This window comes from Crinia signifera, chromosome 11 (assembly GCF_055691185.1).
Source record: "Crinia signifera chromosome 11, ASM5569118v1, whole genome shotgun sequence".
Taxonomy (NCBI): domain Eukaryota; kingdom Metazoa; phylum Chordata; class Amphibia; order Anura; family Myobatrachidae; genus Crinia; species Crinia signifera.
The window spans coordinates 15,066,298-15,091,051 of NC_139227.1; the positions used below are offsets into that span (position 1 = coordinate 15,066,298).

General features: G+C 45.8%; 1 protein-coding gene and 1 pseudogene across 1 annotated transcript in view; both read right to left on the reverse strand.

Moving 5' to 3' along the window:
* Positions 1-24,754, reverse strand: part of SLC12A3 (solute carrier family 12 member 3) — a 61,796-nt gene that overhangs the window by 12,861 nt on the left and 24,181 nt on the right. Inside the window, exons 11-20 of the mRNA XM_083165591.1 lie at positions 23,468-23,575; positions 19,275-19,398; positions 17,327-17,428; positions 12,953-13,108; positions 11,263-11,362; positions 10,750-10,861; positions 8,118-8,252; positions 6,960-7,066; positions 3,485-3,567; positions 2,616-2,699 (exon numbers count right to left, since the gene is read on the reverse strand). Coding sequence (XP_083021717.1) covers positions 2,616-2,699; positions 3,485-3,567; positions 6,960-7,066; positions 8,118-8,252; positions 10,750-10,861; positions 11,263-11,362; positions 12,953-13,108; positions 17,327-17,428; positions 19,275-19,398; positions 23,468-23,575 — 1,111 coding nt within the window. The remainder of the gene's footprint in view (positions 1-2,615; positions 2,700-3,484; positions 3,568-6,959; positions 7,067-8,117; positions 8,253-10,749; positions 10,862-11,262; positions 11,363-12,952; positions 13,109-17,326; positions 17,429-19,274; positions 19,399-23,467; positions 23,576-24,754) is intronic.
* On the reverse strand, positions 22,105-22,237 carry LOC146046475 (U2 spliceosomal RNA; annotated as a pseudogene).

Consider the following 24,754-nt stretch of genomic DNA (forward strand, 5'->3'; position numbering starts at 1 on the left):
CCATTACATACTATATAACAAACCGTAATGCCCATTACATATTTGCCACATAAGTGCTGCTTACCTACGTGCTCATTGCTAGGGGGTTCTTGCTTGATGGCACCATAGTACCCATTACACATGATGCTGCACACCATAGTACCCATTACACATGATGCTGCACACCATAGTACCCATTACACATGATGCCACACACCATAGTACCCATTACACATGATGCCGTGTACCATAGTACCCATTACACATGATGCTGCACACATAATGTCCCTTACACATGATGCTGCACACATTATGCCGCTTACACATGATGCTGCACACCATAGTACCCATTACACATGATGCTGCACACCATAGTACCCATTACACATGATGCTGCACACCATAGTACCCATTACACATGATGCCACACACCATAGTACCCATTACACATGATGCCGCACACCATAGTACCCATTACACATGATGCCACACACCATAGTACCCATTACACATGATGCCGCACACCATAGTACCCATTACACATGATGCTGCACACATAATGCCCCTTACACATGATGCCGCACACCATAGTACCCATTACACATGATGCTGCACACCATAGTACCCATTACACATGATGCCGCGCACCATAGTACCCATTACACATGATGCCGCACACCATAGTACCCATTACACATGATGCCGCGCACCATAGTACCCATTACACATGATGCCGCACACCATAGTACCCATTACACATGATGCCACACACCATAGTACCCATTACACATGATGCCGCACACCATAGTACCCATTACACATGATGCTGCACACCATAGTACCCATTACACATGATGCTGCACACCATAGTACCCATTACACATTATGCCGCACACCATAGTACCCATTACACATGATGCCGCACACCATAGTACCCATTACACATGATGCCGCACACCATAGTACCCATTACACATGATGCCGCACACCATAGTACCCATTACACATGATGCCGCACACATAATGCCCCTTACACATGATGCCGCACACCATAGTACCCATTACACATGATGCTGCACACCATAGTACCCATTACACATGATGCCACGCACCATAGTACCCATTACACATGATGCCGCACACCATAGTACCCATTACACATGATGCCGCGCACCATAGTACCCATTACACATGATGCCGCACACCATAGTACCCATTACACATGATGCCACACACCATAGTACCCATTACACATGATGCCGCACACCATAGTACCCATTACACATGATGCCACACACCATAGTACCCATTACACATGATGCTGCACACCATAGTACCCATTACACATGATGCCACGCACCATAGTACCCATTACACATGATGCTGCACACCATAGTACCCATTACACATGATGCCACGCACCATATTACCCATTACACATGATGCCGCACACCATAGTACACATTACACATGATGCCGCACACCATAGTACCCATTACACATGATGCCACACACCATAGTACCCATTACACATGATGCCACACACCATAGTACCCATTACACATGATGCCGCACACCATAGTACCCATTACACATGATGCCACACACCATAGTACCCATTACACATGATGCTGCACACCATAGTACCCATTACACATGATGCCACGCACCATAGTACCCATTACACATGATGCCGCACTCCATAGTACACATTACACATGATGCCGCACACCATAGTACCCATTACACATGATGCCACACACCATAGTACCCATTACACATGATGCCACACACCATAGTACCCATTACACATGATGCCGCACACCATAGTACCCATTACACATGATGCCACACACCATAGTACCCATTACACATGATGCTGCACACATAATGTCCCTTACACATGATGCTGCACACCATAATGCCCCTTTCAAATACTACCCCTTTCACAACAGAAAATGCAGGGATTTACCCGGGAATATGGTCCCAGGATCATGCATTTTCTGGTGTGAGGGGGAGAGACAACCACTCCCCTCTCCCTACCCCCCTTTAACCAACCAGCTATATCTTTGGAACCAACTGACCCATTTACATGAGACCAGTATCATATTGAAGAACTTTTGAGTTGGCTTCGAATGATTTTGGTCCCGTTAAACTGGGCTGTTTGGTTCCAGAGAAATCTGCCCTCAAATAACATAAACAGTCATGAAATTACATTTAAGAAATGAAAAAAAAAAAACAGTTTAACCTCAATATCCCTGGAACCAATTAATCCATATAGATCCAGCCTAGTATCAGATTGAAGGCCCAGCGATTTGGGTTCGACTGAGATCAATCTTGAGCTTCAGTGATGACGAAGGGGGAATTGGCAGCCGTTGAACTGGGTGGGGGTCGGAATTAGTGGGTCCCATGTTATCCTATAGGGAAAACGTTCCAGCTTTGCCTGGCCGTATCTCCGATTCCCAGAGGGCTAGAGACACGGGGCTGGGCTCGTTGGAAAGCCCCATCCCTCAGCTACAAAATGGGCTAATGGGTGGTCCTGTGCACCCCCGGACCACCCCCTAGATTCGCCTATGCCGGCACCCACCCATGGCTGTGGTATATGGTCCTACATCCCCAGTCTGTCAGACACTTACATGTCCCTTGTGCTAGACAGTCTGCTCCATTCTCAGCCTCCTCTTTCAGTGTTGGTCCCTCCGTTTGTTGAAACACAGGGTTAACTATAGAGAACAATATATGTTTGCAAATGGGTTGACAAAAAGCCTCTGAACATAAAGACCCCATAGATCAGCCCCATTTTGCACCTTGATTTCCTACAGTATGCACTAATGGTGACATATTGTAGACACACACCGGGCTACATTGTGAATCACAGGGCTGCTAAACTCCAACACAAATCCCCTGTAGTGATGAAACTCGCTACGATATGTGACATCATGCATTGGTTTGCAGAGCAAGGTGGTGGCATTAGCAAAGGATCAGATGTTTGCACCAGTAGTTCTGAGAAGTTGGGCAGAGGGAGAGCATTCCGGCCTTCATACACCGTACGAATGGGTCTCATTCTAAGCAAAACTGATGATATTGTCATCATGTTGAGGGGCTGGATAGGGGCATTTTTAAGGTTTTTTATTTTTCACTTTGCAAAATACCTGAATTCTGCCCTGGCTTTAAGAAGGCGATTGGTCAGTCCGTGGTGCATGGTGTGTGGCATGCAACCATCTCAGATACCCCACTGCATTTAAGCCACACATTGGTTTAAACTAGTAACATTTTTGCAGCATAAGAGGTCTGCGCTAGTGATGGGAGGTAGGTTACTCTCCAATTCTGCACTGATCTCTCTGTACACCTAGGTGCACTTGTAGTCTGCAGAAGCATCAGGAAAGACTAGAAGCAGGTGTGTATCTTATGGTGCATTGGGAAGACCATACAGAGCACAGTGCGCTTCTCAATGTGACTAGTCAGGGATCTTGGTAAATAAGGGCATCAGATGTCAAAGTGCACTTACTATGAGCCTGCATGACGCGGGATATATTGAGACCATCTTTCATCCTCAGCACACACAGACCGAAGTTAAAGTCAAAAGCATCACTGTAAATAGGAAACAAAGAGAAGTCTTGCAGCTTTCAATAACATTTTATTTTGAAAAAAATTCGGGGTCACTGAAGTTTAGGTGGAAGAACACTACTGCTACTGTGCCATTACTACTAATACTACTAATACTACTGTCACTATTACTAATACTACTAATGCCACTACCGCTACTGTGCCATTACTACTAATACTACTAATACTACTGCCACTATTACTAATACTACTAATGCCACTATTACTAATACTACTGCCACTATTACTAATACTGCTACTGTGCCATTACTACTAATACTACTAATACTACTGCCACTATTACTAATACTACTAATGCCACTACTGCTACTGTGCCATTACTACTAATACTACTAATACTACTGCCACTATTACTAATACTACTAATGCCACTACTGCTACTGTGCCATTACTACTAATACTACTAATACTACTGTCACTATTACTAATACTACTAATGCCACTACCGCTACTGTGCCATTACTACTAATACTACTAATACTACTGCCACTATTACTAATACTACTAATGCCACTATTACTAATACTACTGCCACTATTACTAATACTGCTACTGTGCCATTACTACTAATACTACTAATACTACTGCCACTATTACTAATACTACTAATGCCACTACTGCTACTGTGCCATTACTACTAATACTACTAATACTACTAATACTACTGCCACTATTACTAATACTACTAATGCCACTACCGCTACTGTGCCATTACTACTAATACTACTAATACTACTGCCACTATTACTAATACTACTAATGCCACTACCGCTACTGTGCCATTACTACTAATACTACTGCCACTATTACTAATACTACTAATGCCACTATTGCTACTGTGCCATTACTATATTACTACTAATACTACTGCCACTATTACTAATACTGCTACTGTGCCATTACTACTAATACTACTAATACTACTGCCACTATTACTAATACTACTAATGCCACTACTGCTACTGTGCCATTACTACTAATACTACTGCCACTATTACTAATACTACTGCCACTATTACTAATACTACTGCAACTATAACTAATACTACTGCCACTATTACTAATACTGCTACTGTGCCATTACTACTAATACTACCGCCACTATTACTAATACTACTAATGCCACTACCGCTACTGTGCCATTACTACTAATACTAATACTACTAATGCCACTATTACTAATACTACTAATGCCACTACTGCTACTGTGCCATTACTACTAATACTACTGCCACTATTACTAATACTACTAATGCCACTACTGCTACTGTGCCATTACTACTAATACTACTGCCACTATTACTAATACTACTAATGCCACTACTGCTACTGTGCCATTACTACTAATACTACTAATAATACTGCCACTATTACTAATACTACTAATGCCACTACTGCTACTGTGCCATTACTACTAATACTACTGCCACTATTACTAATACTACAAATGTCACTACTGCTACTGTGCCATTACTACTAATACTACTGCCACTATTACTAGTACTACTAATGCCACTACTGCTACTGTGCCATTACTACTAATACTACTAATAATACTGCCACTATTACTAATACTACTAATGCCACTACTGCTACTGTGCCATTACTACTAATACTACTGCCACTATTACTAATACTACTAATGCCACTATCGCTACTGTGCCATTACTACTAATACTACTGCCACTATTACTAATACTACTGCCACTATTACTAATACCACTAATGTCACTACTGCTACTGTGTAATTACTACATTACTATTAATACTACTGCCACTAATACTACTAATGTCACTACTGCTACTGTGCCATTACTATATTACTACTAATACTACTGCCACTAATACTACTAATGTCACTACTGCTACTGTGTCATTACTACATTACTACTGCCACTATTATTAATACTACTAATGCCACTACTGCTACTGTGCCATTACTATATTATTACTACTAATACTACTGCCACTATTACTAATACTACTAATGCCACTATTGCTACTGTGCCATTAATATATTACTACTAATACTACTGCCACTATTACTAATACTACTAATGCCCCTACTGCTACTGTGCCATTACTATATTACTACTAATACTACTGCCACTATTACTAATACTACTAATACCACTACTGCTACTGTGCCATTACTATATTACTACTTCTAATACTAATACTACTGCCACTATTACTAATACTACTAATGCCCCTACTGCTACTGTGCCATTACTACTAATACTACTGCCACTATTACTAATAATACTAATGCCACTATTGCTACTGTGCCATTACTATATTACTACTAATACTACTGCCACTATTACTAATACTACTAATGCCACTACTGCTACTGTGCCATTACTATATTACTACTTCTAATACTAATTCTACTGCCACTATTACTAATACTACTAATGTCACTACTGCTACTGTGCCATTACTATATTACTACTAATACTAATACTACTGCCACTATTACTAATACTACTAATGCCAATACTGCTACTGTGCCATTACTATATTACTACTAATACTACTGCCACTATTACTAATACCACTAATGCCACTGCTGCTACTGTGCCATTACTACTTCTACTTCTAATACTAATACCACTATTACTAATACTACTAATGCCACTATTGCTACTGTGCCATTACTATATTACTACTAATACTACTGCCACTATTACTAATACTACTAATGCCAATACTGCTACTGTACCATTACTACTAATACTACTGCCACTATTACTAATACCACTACTGCTGCTAGTGCCAATATTGCTTCTAATACTAATACTACTGCCACTATTACTAATTCTACTGATTCCAATACTGCTACTGTGCCATTACTACATTACTACTAATACTAATACTACTGCCACTATTACTAATACTACTGATGCCACTACTGCTACTATTACTAAAAGTTGTAAACTTTGGGGAGGCCCTGCTGCCATAAGCGCTTCGCCTCCATGGACCCCTGTTTTAATATTCTAAGCACCAGTGGATGGAGGCATATTAGCACTGAAGCCCATTTAGTTCCTACATTCTATAACTGAAAGTATAACTAGGGGCATCACTGTGCTTGATCTCATTAATTCTCAAAATATTACAGCAGGGTTCCGGACAAACGGAAGGACCTTCACCTCCTAATACTTAGACGTATGATCGGTGACACAAGCAGCCTTGGGTAAAACAGACTACTGATCACTATCTCCAACCGTTAGGTCCTAAGACAGCAGAAGGAGGAATGTGAGAATCATGGGAGAGGTAAGACACAGCAAACAGATGAAGATCTCTTAGCCGTTGCCATTTTGTTACTGATCCAGTGTAGTGCATTGTATACGTACTGCAGCATTGCCACATAGCTTTCAACGTTCCTGGGGTGAGAAGTCTGCCAGTTCTTCTTATATCCCAAAAACAGGACATTTGGCTTCATCTGACCTAGGCCAGCAGACTAGAATAGAAATTGATAAAAAAAAACCTATGATCTACAGTATGGTAAATGCAAAAGAGTTATATATGTGGAAGCACACAAGCTTAACGCAATGTGTTGCATAAGTTGGCTAAACCATCGGGGTGGCATGTGGGCACTTGCTAGGGGCTCAAACTGTAAAGGTGGCCCATTGCTGATGATCCCTTCTACTATTCACTCACCAGTTGGCCATGAATTGCACCATGAGATTGCCTTTGTGTAGTTCTGGTCTCCAGAAAAATGGCTGCCACCAGTAAAGGAGATGACTGTAAGGTGGAGGTTAATTGACCGGACACTGCTGTGCTCACTTTTAGAAACTGCCTCCCAGAAGAATAAAAAGGCCTAGAGATCTGCACTTATATTCCACAGCCTGGATACCCTCTTGGATGATGGGTCTGCCATGGGCTCCAGTACAGAGACAGACCAACGCCTCCACAATGAATCTGGCAGTAGCTGGGATGCACCAGCTTCCTCATCCGGAACTGTTGTGGCCAAATTGCATGAATTGCGCTATGAATTGTTACCGCATCCACCGTACTCACCCGACTTTACTCCCTGCAACTTCTTTCTGTTCCCTTACCTGAAAACGTGACTCGCGGGAAAAAATTCAACTGAAACGAGCAGGTCATTGTCGAGACAGAAGCCAGAAGTGAGTTTGGCAAATCGTATTTTTTAGAGGGTTTAAAGAAATGCCAGGGGACGCTGGGGAAAATGTATTGTTCCTTCGGTTCCTACTCCCTTCTTTTTCCCTCTCCCCGATTTTTTCTTTTTTCTTCTTTCTCTTTCCCCTTTACATGATACACCGTTGTTGTTTTCTACATATGCTTAGTATTGAATATTGTTGTATCGCTACAAAATCTTTAATAAAAATGATTACTGAGAAAAAAAACATGCGTGGTTATAAATATTACTGCCCCTTTAACTAGCGTGCCTAACATCACCAAAATACGCTGTAGCTTTGAAATGTGCCACTTAATAATGAACCCTTAGCATCTGTATACTTTACAGCAGATATTACATAATGCCTGTGTACCTGGATGAGCATCTGAGCACCACTGCGCAGGTCATCGGCAATTATCCCTGTATAGAAGCCTCTAATTTTTCTCTTATTCAGCCACTTGACATGTCCGTCTGGGTTCAATTCCTGGAGTTTCTGTTTTCTCGGGCCCTGGGTAAGGAACATCAATATGATCTAAAGGGGTTTCATATGTTGCTCTATACAGGGCAGCAAATGCTGCAAATCATAGTTGCCTACCCTCCTGCATTCTGCAGGAGACTCCCTGATATAACAGCAATCTCCCTCTCTCCCTCATTAGTCTAGCAATCTCCCTCATGTCACCTAGCCCACATTACACTGTTACCTCCCCTCCTGCATTCTGCAGGAGACTCCCTGATATAACAGCAATCTCCCCCTCTCCCTCATTAGTCTAGCAATCTCCCTCATGTCACCTAGCCCACATTACACTGTTACATCATAGTTACCTCCCCTCCTGCATTCTGCAGGAGACTCCCTGATATAACAGCAATCTCCCTCTCTCCCTCATTAGTCTAGCAATCTCCCTCATGTCACCTAGCCCACATTACACTGTTACCTCCCCTCCCGCATTCTGCAGGAGACTCCCTGATATAACAGCAATCTCCCTCTCTCCCTCATTAGTCTAGCAATCTCCCTCATGTCACCTAGCCCACATTACACTGTTACATCATAGTTACCTCCCCTCCTGCATTACGCAGGAGATTCCCTGACATAGCAGCAATCTCCCTCTCTCCCTCATTAGTCTAGCAATCTCCCCCATGTCACCTAGCCCACATTACACTGTAACATCATAGTTACCTCCCCTCCTGCATTCTGCAGGAGACTCCCTGACATAGCAGCAATCTCCCTCTCTCCCTCATTAGTCTAGCAATCTCCCCCATGTCACCTAGCCCACATTACACTGTAACATCATAGTTACCTCCCCTCCTGCATTCTGCAGGAGATTCCCTGACATAGCAGCAATCTCCCTCTCTCCGTCATTAGTCTAGCAATCTCCCTCATGTCACCTGGCCCACATTACACTGTTACATCATAGTTACCTCCCTTCCTGCATTCTGCAGGAGACTCTCTGACATAGCAGCAATCTCCCTCTCTCCCTCATTAGTCTAGCAATCTCCCTCATGTCACCTAGCCCACATTACACTGTTACACCATAGTTACCTCCCCTCCTGCATTCTGCAGGAGACTCCCTGACATAGCAGCAATCTCCCTCTCTCCCTCATTAGTCTAGCAATCTCCCTCATGTCACCCAGCCCACATTACACTGTTACGTTTTTTGGGGGAAAAGGAATGAGAGACAGATACATTTACATTGAATCATCAGCACCATTTCCCAGCATTTTACTAAGTGTAGTAGCTCTTACTAACTGCTTTGGGGCTCATCTACATTTGGATAAAAGTAATTTTACAAAATTCCTCTCAGATGTAGCAGTACACACCCACGCTTCTAGGTGCCACATTCACAATCTCTTTTTCACAATCTCTCCATATATGGAACTAGACACGCCTTTTAGGTGGAGCATGACAAGCTCCCTCAATGGGGCGCTGTGCAAAATTCTACTACCAACTATAATCTCCCTGAAACTAGTTTTTGAAAGTAGGCAAGTATGCTACCAATTGCTGTATCGCACAGGGGTGGTACACAATACCATTCAATAACCATTATTTCACTCCATTCCAGCAGAGCTGTCAGGGTTACCTTCTTTTTTGGAACTTCCCAAATGTACAGGAGTCTACCAGACATTTCAAGACAGTGGGAAAGTATGACACACATTTTCTAAGAAAGGGAATGGTCAGTACTTAACTACAGGATGAAACTCTAACCGGATAATGTAGATATACATGTTATAATACTGTAAATACAGAATATTATGTACTGGGGTTTTATGGTATGAGAGAGAGGTACCCATGTGGACCTCTTTAAGTCTAGGGCCACCCTTTGTGTAAAGGACAGGATGGGGAACCTTCGGGCCTCCAGCTGTGGTTGAACTACACATCCCAGCATGCCCTGCAACAGTTTTAGTATGTCCAAATAGCAAAACTGTAGCAGGGCATGCTGGGATGTGTAGTTCAACAACAGCTGGAGGGCCGAAGGTTCCCCATCCCTGCTCTTAGGTGACATCAACAGCTGGCCCAACACATGATCTCACCTTTGCTAGTAGCGCTGTTTCTTTACATTGAGAACATGGATGGCTGTTATAGATGAAAGGCAGGTGGCAGAAGCCCAAGGTTTCTTTAACTCATAATGGGGCAGATGTATTAAGCTTTATCAAGAGATAAATCCAAGGGTGATAAGGAGAGATAAACGTCCAGCCAATCACCTGCTAACTGCCAATGTTACAGCCTGTGTTTGAAAAAAGTCAGTAAGGAGCTGATTGGCTGGATGTTTATCTCTCCTTATCACCCTTGCATTTATCTTTTGTTAAGGCTTAATACATCTGCCGCAATAAGTTTAATACAACTTTCAAGATTATTTAATGTTTGATGGTTGTGGAACATCCCCGTTCCGACTTGTAAACACTTCAGCAGAGCTTGGTACCAAACGGGGTTTCCCTGGCTGCATTATAACAATAAATATATCCAAATCCAGGTAGGTTTCATTTCACAAACCATAAGGTTAAATACTTACAATAATTATATTCCCACATAGCATCAGACTCTGCTTTTTTGTGAATGTTCCCACAAAATCCACCAGAGCGGGACGAAAATTGGGAGGTCCAGTCAGGACTAAACACTGCGGCCTATACAGAGAGGATACATACATTAAATCACAGTTCTGCAAAAGGTGCTCCTAAATTTAGGCTCTATATGAAGTCTGGATCCCATTTCGCAAACGAATATAAAAAAAATAAAACAGCCCACGGGGACATGTAGAAAGGAAGTGTTAAAGTCAGGGTGAGCGTTCCAGGTTCTGTCATTACTGTGCTCTACTAAATCAATCTTCTGCCCAACAATATGCAATGACAACGTTCCGACACTGTGTAGTGACGCGTTTCGCACCATAACGCAGCACTGAGTCTCATAATGCTGCTCACCCACTTCCTGGCCACACAGGAAACTTGCAGACTTTCTCCAGTTCCAAGAGGATTCCCCAGAAATTCAACAGATTGGACCTAAAGGCCGGACATTCAGTTACATTCACCTGAAATTTTTGATGTGATCCTCCACTTGGTTGAGCCCCACACAGTAATTTAGCGCCATGTTATAGGATCCCGCCTGTACAGAGGAACCCCAGTTTGCCTCTGCAAGTCAATGTCAAATGCTATGTTAGCGGACATGATGTGTATGCAGTCATGCATCGGGTCTATAATGTTATAATACACAAACAACTGTACTATAATAAAAGTCTATACATTATACTGTATTATTGCAATCTGGCAGTAGTCACCTTAAGGCTCTGATGCAATGCCCGCAGGACCACGCATCACATCGGACCTGCTGTCATTCACCTGCAAATTGGGCTCTTTTCCTGCGATTGGTCGCTGCAATCCAGTGTCCTTAATGTATATCCAGATGACAAGGTGCACAAATTGCAGGTGAATTGCATAGTGTATGGGGCCTTAACAGTTATTTATAAAAATTGTGGGCAAAGTTTAGGCCAAATTCTATCCAATATAGAGCGCTAGACTTTTTCTTTTTGTTTATCTGCTTTACAGTTATTTGTCTTACATTCTCTCCAATTTCAAAAAGAGACCTTTATTTTACCACTGGAAATATTGAATTCTGAATCTTTATTTTTGTAGAATTCAGTACCCGCTGCACCCAGATTACATGAGTTGAGTGACCACTGTTGCCCCGGGGGAAGATACTTGAAAGTGGTCCATTACTTTGGAGCACCATTTCAGAAAGATGGGATCATGGGAGGGGCTGGCACTAAGAATCTCATGATGAGCCTACGCTAAATAAATCGCACACACACTCGCCGATGCCAGCGGGGAAAGAACCGACTGGGGGGGGGGCGGGGGGGGGGGGGCGAGGGAGAACATGCAAGATGAGGTAGGGGGCTGTTAATGAGGTGCGGTAGTGCACATTGATAACAATATTCAGTGTACACGCCAGAAGATATAGTAAAAGATATCACAGCAATATATTTTACTGTATCCTCTTTTTCAACACCAAAACAAGAATTTAAATTGTCAAGGCACACAATCAGACCCCCACAGGGAAAAACACATTGGCTCCCACACAGTGGTCGAAGTGGGGTGGTATACGGGGGTATGGCATACCCCCACTTTAATCTGAAGATAAAAAAAAAAGTTTTTTTTCCCCCTCAGGATGCTCTCTGATCACTCAGCAGCACATATTGTGCTTTTGTAATACCCCTGTACAACGGGGCAGTCTGGCAGGGGACGTTGATGGACAGGGGGGTGTCCGAAGGTGCGCACTATATTCACTCTTTACTTTTCCATACCCCCACTTCAAAATTTCCATACCCCCACTTCAAAATTTCCACTTCGACCACTGCTCCCACAGAAAAAAACAAAAAACAAAGTCAGCTCCTAAATGACAAAACAATTACACTGTCTCCACTGGTAACAAAAATAAAATACTGTACATTGTCCCTCACATGAAAAAAATCAGAGACCAGTGAATTACAGTTGAACTGGTATTGGTGGTGGCGGCGGCATCTCTAGATCCGGCACACATGAGAACGGCGCAAGGCGCTCTAGTGTGCCCCTTCACAGTGGGTGAAAAATGCTGCTCTAGTGCCTATAGGGCTAAAGAGGCTTTTTATGCGGATCGCTTATTGCCGCAATTCCATTCGTCCGCTGTAAGAATATTAGTCATAGTAGAACCATGTAACAACAACGATATAAGCATGGCGTACATACCAGGCTTCTTGTACAGGACATAAGCCAGCAAGAAGATGACGATACCGATGGCGATCAGAGCAGATTCCCAGGCCAGCAGGAACATGATGACTACAGAGATTACTGCTCCAAACAGTGATGCCCATTTACTGTAATACTTAAAGGAAGGTCTCCAGCCTGGTGGGGATCAGCAGGAATAGAAGAAGGGAGATGAGAATACAATCGGAATTAAGTGAGCAACAAAGAATGAATATTAAACAGGGATTCAATCTAATATTGGGTCCATTTCTTAGTATTTTAAATTGTCCTATTTATCAACCAATACTGCTGCAAGGACTTGCTGGGAACAGTAGTGCCATATATTAGGATACTATTTTTAAACTATTGTGGTCATGCTATCACAACACCTAAGGGGCCAGATGTACTAAGCCTTGAAAAGTGATTCATGGAGAGTGGTAAACCACCAGCCAATCAGCTCCTATCTGTCATTTTTCAAACACAGCCTGTGATATTGCAGGCAGGAGCTGATTGGCTGGAGGTTTATCACCAGGCTTGCCTACCCTCCCGGAATGTCCGGGAGCCTCCCAAATATCGGGTCCGCCTCCCGGCCCCCACGGGAAGGTGAGCAAGTCTCCCGCTTTTTGTTCACAGCCCCCGCTCCCCCCTTGCCCGCTGGCTGGATTAATTAGCGCAAATCGAGGGGTCCGCGGTGAGGGGGCGGGGTTTAAATGATGCAATCATGGCATTTCGCAGCATTTAAGCCCCGCCCCTCTCAGCGGCCCGTGAATCGCAGAGTTTTCCGGCATGGGGGGTGGGACAGAATGATAGCTTAGTGCATCTGGCCCTAGTAGAGAAGCCCAAAGCTTTACATCCCCAATGTTAGTATAAAGCAGCCCTGGCTATTAGCGCTGGTGCTAGCTCCTGTGGCAGAAGGACCAGAGTCTATATTTATTTATTTTTAACATCAGGAAGATCCATTTAAGACATATCCTGAGCAAGAGATCCACCTGCTAATAGCTGTGTGTAGCTGGAGATGCTGGAAGAGGCCAGAGATCTCTTTGGTTGCATGGAGATGTCCTGGACACTTTGCATAGAGCCTGGGTGGGCCCAGGTACAGGGGGCATGGCTACATCACAGGAGGTGTGGTCATGCACCCTTAAGGCCCCGTACACTACAACATTTTGTCTGACCCTGAAGTCGGATGCGATTTTCCATGAACTCCCCCTGAACTTTCCCCGGGAGTGATTCCATACTATTTTGTACTTTTGTGCTATTTTTGCATAAGATATACCACATGCGATTGATCAAACCCTGATAAATCACATGCAATATATCTTATGGTATACAATTGTACCATACATTATATCTGATGGGCTGGATTAGGGGGATAGGGGGGGCTGGAAATGCTAAAGGGCGTGTCTAGTTCCATACATGGAGAGATTGTGATAAGAGATTGTGAACGTGGCACCTAGAAGCGTGGGTGTGTACTGCTACATCCGAGAAGAGTCTTTTAAAATGACTTGACCAGATGTAGATGAGCCCCAAAGCAGTTAGTAAGAGATACTATACTTGGAAAAGTGCTGGGAAATGGTGCTGATGATTCAGTGTAAATGTATCTGTCTCTCATTCCTTTTTCCCAAACAAATTTAACAGTGTAATGTGGGCTAGGTGACATGAGGGAGATTGCTAGACTAATGAGGGAGAGAGGGAGATTGCTGCTATGTCAGGGAGTCTCCTGCAGAATGCAGGAGGGGAGGTAACTATGATGTAACAGTGTAATGTGGGCTAGGTGACATGAGGGAGATTGCTAGACTAATGAGGGAGAGAGGGAGATTGCTGCTATGTCAGGGAGTCTCCTGCAGAATGCAGGTGGGGAGGTAACTATGATGTAACAGTGTAATGTGGGCTGGATGACATGAGGGAGATTGCTAGACTAATGAGAGAGAAAGGGAGATTGCTGCTATTTCAGGGAATCTCCTGCAGAATACAGGAGGGGAGGTAACTATGATGTAACAGTGTAATGTGGGCTAGGTGACATGAGGGAGATTGCTAGACTAATGAGGGAGAGAGGGAGATTGCTGCTATGTCAGGGACCCTCCTGCAGAATGCAGGAGGGGAGGTAACTGTGATGTAACAGTGTAATGTGGGCTGGATGACATGAGGGAGATTGCTAGACTAATGAGGGAGAGAGAGAGATTGCTGCTATGTCAGGGACCCTCCTGCAGAATGCAGGAGGGGAGGTAACTGTGATGTAACAGTGTAATGTGGGCTGGATGACATGAGGGAGATTGCTAGACTAATGAGGGAGAGAGAAAGATTGCTGCTATGTCAGGGAGTCTCCTGCAGAATGCAGGAGGGGAGGTAACTATGATGTAACAGTGTAATGTGGGCTAGGTGACATGAGGGAGATTGCTAGACTAATGAGGGAGAGAGGGAGATTGCTGCTATGTCAGGGAGTCTCCTGCAGAATGCAGGAGGGGAGGTAACTATGATGTAACAGTGTAATGTGGGCTGGATGACATGAGGGAGATTGCTAGACTAATGAGAGAGAAAGGGAGATTGCTGCTATTTCAGGGAATCTCCTGCAGAATACAGGAGGGGAGGTAACTATGATGTAACAGTGTAATGTGGGCTAGGTGACATGAGGGAGATTGCTAGACTAATGAGGGAGAGAGGGAGATTGCTGCTATGTCAGGGAGTCTCCTGCAGAATGCAGGAGGGGAGGTAACTATGATGTAACAGTGTAATGTGGGCTGGATGACATGAGGGAGATTGCTAGACTAATGAGAGAGAAAGGGAGATTGCTGCTATTTCAGGGAATCTCCTGCAGAATACAGGAGGGGAGGTAACTATGATGTAACAGTGTAATGTGGGCTAGGTGACATGAGGGAGATTGCTAGACTAATGAGGGAGAGAGGGAGATTGCTGCTATGTCAGGGACCCTCCTGCAGAATGCAGGAGGGGAGGTAACTGTGATGTAACAGTGTAATGTGGGCTGGATGACATGAGGGAGATTGCTAGACTAATGAGGGAGAGAGAGAGATTGCTGCTATGTCAGGGAGTCTCCTGCATAATGCAGGAGGGGAGGTAACTATAATGTAACAGTGTAATATGGGCTAGGTGACATGAGGGAGATTGCTGGACTAATGAGGGAGAGATGGAGATTGCTATTATTTCAGGGAGCCTCCTGCAGAATGCAGGAGGGGAGGTAACTATGATGTAACAGTGTAATGTGGGCAAGGTGACAGGAGGGAGATTGCTAGACTAATGAGGGAGAGAGGGAGATTGCTGCTATTTCAGGGAGTCTCCTACAGAATCTAGGAGGGGAGGTAACTATGATGTAACAGTGTAATGTGGGCTAGGTGACATGGGGGAGATTGCTAGACTAATGAGGGAGAGAGGGAGATTGCTGCTATGTCAGGGAGTCTCCTGCAGAATGCAGGAGGGGAGGTAACTATGATGTAACAGCGTAATGTAAGGTGACATGAGGGAGATTGCTAGACTAATGAGGGAGGGAGATTGCTGCTATTTCAGGGAGTCTCCTGCAGAATGCAGGAGGGGAGGTAACTATGATGTAACAGTGTAATGTGGGCAAGGTGACAGGAGGGAGATTGCTAGACTAATGAGGGAGGGAGGCAGATTGCTGCTATTTCAGGGAGTCTCCTGCAGAATGCAGGAGGGGAGGTTACTATGATGTAACAGTGTAATGTGGGCTAGGTGACATGAGGGAGATTGCTAGACTAATGAGGGAGAGAGGGAGATTGCTGCTATATCAGGGAGCCTCCTGCACGGTAGGTAACTATGCTTTAGAACAAAATACAGAAAAATAGCACTTTAAGCACCTCCCTGGCCACATTGCAGCCCAGTATACAGCAGCATATGCTGGCTTGAGAAGAGCTGCTGCCAGGTCATGGGGGCCCCACTGTGTTACTTCATCAGACCTGGGCCCGGGTAATTGGTCCCCCCCCCCCCTCCCCTCTCTCTCAGCACCACTGACTGTGACGGGCGGCTTGTGCATCCTAATGGGTGTCACAAGTTAGTTGATGGTGAGTGTGTGATCCGATGCTGTGCCCTAGATTGCAGGTCTTAACACTACAGCAACAGAGGGGTCCTGCCTGTACACAGCATTATCTCCCTCATTTCATTGTTAGACCACTGTGATGGCGTCTAACATGAGCTGTATTGAATGAAGTGGAGAAGTCACAAGCAAACAATCAGAATCTACTTATTTATTTAGCACCTTCTAGAGGATAATAGATAGTATCTGATTGGTTGCCCATAGCAACATCCCATCAGCAATAGAACTCCCATCCTAATAAAAAAAACTGAGAGTGTTGCAGCAAAGAGGAAAAAAAAATAGTTTTTTAGAAGCTGGGACCAAAATATGTCACTTACCTGGAGAGTTAGTTATAGATGCATGGAAACAGCTGAAGTTAATCAGGGCATAGGAACACAGGAAGAAATTAGAGATGATGGGAGCAATGGTGTTCAATTCCCCTATAGGAGACAGAAGCCATATATATCACAGCGTCCTTATCTTGCATGCACATGAATGTCATACTGAAGCTCACGCGTCACCGTCTCAGCGGCTTTATCACACCTCTCATAAAACCGCTGAGACGGTGAAACGCGTCAGGTTCTTGCCCACTTGCACTTTATGGACTGATCCGGACCAGACTCAAAACATCTTTTGGATCCCACCATTTGCACATCTTTGGACCTTGCAATTTGCACCTCAAGGACTTCTGAACCACCAATTGGACCGCAGCTACTGTGTGTACTCCCTTACTTCAGGACAGGTGACTCGGCCCAGTATATTCAGGCCTTGAGTCCCTGGGAGGAACAAGATGCACCACGGTCTCCAACCAACAGGTGGACGGTAATACCCAATTGTTTCCTTGCATTTGCACTTTATATGGTCCCCGTTTGAGGCTTAGTAGGAACGGACAGTATCCCCCCCCCCCCCCTTTCTCATGTGAGACCATATTTGCATCCAGTACTAGCATTTCCCCCAAAAAACGGTCACTTATTGTATTAATAAAATGTACTTATTTTAATGTAAAATCAGTCCAATCTCCATATGGTTTTTATTGACTCTGGGGGCGGGATGTACTAACGGGAAAATGCGGTAAAACCCCCGTTTTACCGCATTTTCCTATGTATCAATACCCGTCCGCCCCGTTTTCGCTAGGCAGGGTATCGCCACCCTCTGGGTGGCGATACCCTATAGAAGCCTATGGGCTTCTTTCGCCGTCCGCGCGCCCCCCCCCCCCCCCCTCCCGTCCTCCTGATTTCCTCCTCCCCCTGGTGTCACAGCCGGGAGGACATCCGGCTTCAGGGGGGAGGAGGAGATGCAGGGGGACGCTGGCAGCCGCCGGAAGGTGACGGAGACCCCCGCAGACCACATCACAGGTATCGCGGGGGTCTCCGTCACAGCAACCCGATGCTAGCCGCATATGTTAGTACATATGCGGCAGCATCGCGGCGGCTGCCAGGCGAAGGGCGGCGATGTATATTAATACATCCCGCATTAACTGTTGATCATTTATATCAGTCAGCTCTGCTTTTCCTTTTTCTTTAGTTGGTACACACAGATCAGGCCTGACTAAACTAACCTGACTCTGGGGGCGAGCTTCGGGCTCGGTGGCTCGCAACACTTTATAAAATTAACTCCACGCCCACGTGGATAGTGGGGGAATGAAACATTAGCATTAACGTAGCTCCAAATACGTAACTTACGTCGTTTAAGTAACTAGCATAGTGGTGTATTGGTATTCTGAATACACCACTACACAAACTACGTAACGGGCGCCCAACTAACATAGAAGCACCCTTTTTTTTTTTACATTTTTTATTTGAGCTTATATAACAAAGGTGATCGACGCCGGCATTTTTAGTGGCTATTTTGAACATCTCTCACAGAGACATTGGCACTCCAAGGATTAAGCCTTAAAAAGGGATAAACGCGAGAGTGATAAACATCCAGCCATCAGCTCCTAACTGTCATGTTATATACTGTGCTCAAAAATAACAGTAAGGAGCTGACTGGCTGAACATTTGTCATTCGTTATCACCCTCACATTGAGCTTATTAAGGCTTATATATATCTGCCTCAATATGTGTTTTAGAGACTAACTATGCAAAATATATACACAGTATATACAAAATACAATTTAATTTTCAATATAGTGTCTATAATGTTTGCAGAACCCTCTTCACATAAACACATAAATGTCCTGCAGATTCCCTTGTTGTTCAAGCTGTCGGAGGGGGAGCCCAAATGAGCGATCACGCTGAGTTACTAATGATGACAGAAGGGGAAAGAAGACATTGATTGACAAACCAATGAGGATGAATGCGGAGGCGATAAGGAAGGTGAGAAGGTATCCCCGAATCGGCTCGTTGTTTTTCCCATAGCCTTTCCCGAAGAAGCCAATCAGTGGGTAGAGATTGTCCTTGCAGAGGCACTGTAAGGAGACAGGGATAGTAATTACAGTGATGATCTTAATGAGTACAGATTAATGATTATTGGTAACACTCTGCTCTAGATCTTCAGCCCTGATAATGCTTTCTCCCACTAGGACACTCATGGACGGCAAATTTTTAGAGGCCTCCCAAGTGGTGTTTGATTCCATGAAGTAGGTGGCCCCAAGTGGTGTTTGGTTCCATGAAGTAGGTGGCCCCAAGTGGTGTTTGGTTCCATGAAGTAGGTGGCCCCAAGTGGTGTTTGGTTCCATGAAGTAGGTGGCCCCAAGTGGTGTTTGGTTCCATGAAGAAGGTGGCCCCAAGTGGTGTTTGGTTCCATGAAGTAGGTGGCCCCAAGTGGTGTTTGGTTCCATGAAGTAGGTGGCCCCAAGTGGTGTTTGGTTCCATGAAGTAGGTGGCCCCAAGTGGTGTTTGGTTCCATGAAGAAGGTGGCCCCAAGTGGTGTTTGGTTCCATGAAGTAGGTGGCCCCAAGTGGTGTTTGGTTCCATGAAGTAGGTGGCCCCAAGTGGTGTTTGGTTCCATGAAGTAGGTGGCCCCAAGTGGTGTTTGGTTCCATGTAGTAGGTGGCCCCAAGTGGTGTTTGGTTCCATGAAGTAGGTGGCACATTGGGCCTTATCCAATTCTGGTTTCTAATCTGGAAATCATGTATTGTACGGGTATACTGCCCGTGTGCGGTATGGGTCCTGCGCCCTCTCTAGCAAAGCAACGGAACATGTCAGGCGATGGACAGTGTGTGGTCTTTAAGGGGCAGAGATAACTCTGTTTCGCCTAAATTTACTTCTTATTACTGCCCGTTACCCCAGGGTTCACAGCGCAGGGAAAATGCTATATAACTGAACTGCTCCAGGTGTGGAACATAGAGTTTCTCCCTGCAATGTGAACCCTGCAGCTAATTGGATAATTGGAAAAGTAACAATACCATCAGCAATAATCACTGGACGAGGTTATCGTTTCAAACTGCAGATGTGAATATTGCTACAAAACTGTTAAGGCCCATACACACTGGGTGACTTTGAGCTGAAAGCAGTGATGATGTGGGAGGAGCACTGATGCTCCTCCCACATCATCACTGGCCCCACCCCTCATCTGCTGGTATTACCAGCAAATGGATGTGTACGGCTGCACATCCGTTCGTACCTGAGCAAAAATGTCCAAAACCCATCGTAACAGGCTCATCATGGAACGCCAAACTCATCGCAGCCCTGCACTTACTCAGCAGATGCGATGAAAAAAGGCATATCCAGGCTGGAACTGATGCCATACAACCGCCTCTAATATAGGCAGGCCTAGTGTTTTCCTGAACACTCCTACCGTTTTTCCTAGCACTCCCACTGAACGGCCAGTTTCCACCCGTGTTTAGAAAAAGTTGCAGGACTTCATCACAGGATGGCCTTGCGCATGCGTACTCAGTGCCAGATTAAGACTTTGGGGGGCCTGGGGCACTTTAGACAGGGGGGCCCCCTTGCACTTGTCATTACTGGCCGCAAACTGCATGGGGGAATATTACACTGTCAAAACACAGAGTAAAGGCAGTATAAACTTGGTCAATGAGTTTGAAGAAACTCAGGGAGCCCGAGGTGTGCTCCCACCACCACCAGTGCTGTGCCTAAACACGTGCAAAGGGGGCAGCCGTACGAACGTGTGGGCCCTCTCCCAAAGGAGAAAGGCCCCATGGTTTCCCTAACCCCCCTCAACCATAAGGCCGAGGAAGGGAAAAAAGGGATCGGTGGGTCCTCTTCGCCGAAGCTCAGAGAGACCCGCGTTTCCTCCACCCCCGGAAGGGTTTTGGACGGTGGGTCCTCCGCACCCGAAGGTTTGGAGAGACCCGCTTAGGCTTCCCTCCGCCTTGCGGCTCGGGGTTGCCCTCGAGGGGACCGGGACTCTCCCCAAAAGGTGAAGAGTCCCAGTCACGTTTGGGGAACGGAAGGCCTGTTAGGGACAGCCGCACTACCCAAATCAAAAAAACGTGACAAACTAACGAAAAACGTGAAGTGCTCAAAAGTGCAAATCAAAGAAATAAATAAAAGAGGCCCTAGCCAGAAGGCCGGGGTGGGGGTGTAAAAAAATTGTCCTACCCCATCCAAAAGGACGAGGTAAGGACGTGTAGCCTAACCTAGAGGGAAGTGCGCGGTGCAGGTGCCATTCAGTGCATGGTGCTGGACATCACCAGTGCAAATCAGGCACCCCCGAGTTACCCCGGGGGCACAGTGCAGCCTCGGGCTCCAGGCAGCCGACCAGTCAGCGTCCGACCAAGTGTTTCTCCGTCTCACCAGCAGGTACTTTCCAGCCCCTGGCATGGGAATGGGTACTCCACTGGGCTTTTCGAAAGACTCCCTTAGGGGCTGCACCCCCCTCGGAAGAGCAATCTACTCAGTCCCAGTGTTTCTCCGCTCCCAGGGTTAAGATACTAAGCTGAGCTTTTCGCTGTGCCCAGGTTGAGGCCAACTACCCAACCTGGACCAATCTACTCGGTCTCAGCTTTTCTCCGCTCCCTGGGAATGGATACTAGACTGAGCCTTTCGCTGACTCATCCTTCGGGGGCTACGAACCCCGTCAAGAGAGTCAAACTACTAAGCCCAGTGTTTCTCCCCCCCTCTTACCAGTGGGTTTACGGAAACAACACCTCCTACCACTGGCAGAGGTGAAGATACTCAGCTAGCCCTTTCACTGCTCCCGGGATAAAACAGAGGGGTCCCACACCCTCCGCCCATCAGAGCAGCTACCCAGCCTTTCTCTATTCTCTGCCAGGAGGCCAGTCCATACCCAACTGATAAGAACAGATACTACACTTGATCTTAGCCAAAAGGCCGAGAAGCGATATAAACTTGGTCAATGAGTTTGAAGAAACTCAGGGAGCCCGAGGTGTGCTCCCACCACCACCAGTGACGTGACTAAACGCGTGCACAGGGGGCAGCCGTACAGAACTTGTGGCCCTCTCCCAAAGGAGAAAGGCCCCATGGTTCCCCTAACCCCCCTCAACCATAAGGCCGAGGAAGGGAAAAAAGGGATCGGTGGGTCCTCTTCGCCGAAGCTCAGAGGGACCCGCGTTTCCTCCACCCCCGGAAGGGTTTCGGACGGTGGGTCCTCCGCACCCGAAGGTTTGGAAGGACCCGCTTAGGCTTCCCTCCGCCTTGCGGCTTGGGGTTGCCCTCGAGGGAACCGGGATTCTCCCCAAAAGGTGAAGAGTCCCGGTCACGTTTGGGGAACGGAAGGCCCGTTAGGGACAGCCGCACTACCCAAATGAAAAAACGTGACAAACTAACGAAAAACGTGAAGTGCAAAACGTGCAAATCATAAAAAGAAAAGAATAAGGCCCTAGCCAGAAGGCCGGGGGGGGGGTGTGAAAAATTGTCCTACCCCATCCAAAAGGACAGGGTAAGGACGTGAAGCGCTAACCTAAAGGGAAGTGCGCAGTGATATAAACTTGGTCAATGGGTAACTTCAGGGGATATATCTATATAGATATACACACACACATACACACCACATGAAAAGCCTGTGTTTGTCCCTCTGCACCTTACTCTGTAGGAGACTTCACAGTCCAGGTGCTGCCTTTGATTAAAAACCCTCCCATGACTAGGCTGCTGCTGCTGTCCTCCATGGGCCTGAGAAGCATGTAATGAGCTCCACCAATCAGAGCTCAGCACAAACGTCTCAGCCTCTGCCCTCTGGTGCAAAGTGTCATGGGACTTAGTCAACTCCCAGTAATGCACTGCACACTTGGCTCCCAATGCTCAGCACCATTAATCATTGTCACATTGGCAGATAGGTGAAGCTGCAGCACTACCCCACTCCCATGCACAAAACCTTAAGCTAAAAAAAAAATATATATATATTTTTTTGGGGAAAAATACATGCCAACCACAGGGGGCCCCTAGCTAGATGGGGGCCCAGGGGCACTGACCCCTTGTGCCCCCATTATAATCCGGCCCTGTGCGTACTACAGCTTGTACGCATACGCAGAGTATCGATAATTGTCCAAGGTGTGAATTCGCAGACGTGCGTTCCGTTCAGGTTAAAATCAGGCCCATTGTCATTACTTGCCGTACCTGAAATACTTTGGGTGCAGACACCAGGCAGGCCAAAGCAGATGACAGGGTGGCGCCAAAGATCCCAGCGGTGACAAGAGGAGCGAATCCTGACACCATACTCATTGCCTGAGGAAGACACAGATATTTACATCTTTTTATTTCTTTACACAGGTACCGAGAAGAATTACTTAAGATCCAGTACGTAGATATCTAGGTGCCACAACCTTATACCATTTCTATATTACAACTAGTGGCGTAGCTACGTTTTGGGCGCCCCCCCCCCCATGTCGCCGCCCCGCCGAGCACCCCTACCCCGCCGCCCCACCGAACACCCCTACCCCGCCGCCCATGCAAACCCCCCCTCAATCCCCTACAGCCTTACCTATCGCGCTGGTCCCGGTGGCTCCGTTCTTGTGCTGAGGACCACCAGAAAATGGCCGCCCCCATACAGCAGACAGTTTCAGAGAACTGTGTGCTATATGGGGGCGGCCATTTTGTGGTGGTCCTCAGCAGAAGAACGGAGCCGCCGGGACCAGTGCGATAGGTAAGGCTGTGGGGGATTGAGGGGGGGTTTAACTATAGCACCGCAGCCCCCGGCGCCCCCACATGCACATCGCCCCCCCGCGGTGGCGGGGGCTGCGGTGCTATAGTTACGCCCCTGATTACAACTACTAAATACTAAGGAGACTTTCTATTTACTAGAAGACATTATTCCTGACTTTATAGAAATGCTAAATAAAACACAAAAGTAGAAGCTCACCTTAGCACACTGACCTTTTCTGTTACTTTGGAACAAATAATATTTTATTAAAGGACAATTATTTTGGTCACCAATAGTTGATTACTGTTGCCCCTAGTTACCGTACCTTCACTACGCTGGCTTTAATGATCTAGAACACATTGGTGAGTCATTAGAGACCTTATTCCCGTGAAATGTTGTCATTTCATCTAGGTCTACCCTATTAAGGTTGAGAAAAGCATTAGGTCGACCACTGAAGGTCGACACCTGACATAGGTTGACATGGCTAACGTTGACAGGATCAGAAGGTGGACACAAGCATTAGGTCGACAATGGGAAGGTCGTGGTGGGAGAATAAATAGTGTGCTTGAAGCGTGGTGAGGGGACGTGGTACACAGATGTGTTCATGTCGACATTCGAGACAAAAAAACACAAAAAACTCCAAAACCTTCCCATTGTCGACCTAATGCTTGTGTGTTGACCTTCTGACCCCTCCACAATGCACCAAGATCTTCACAATGCACCAAGCCTTTCCCACCTAAAGCAGGACAGGTACACCGCTTTCA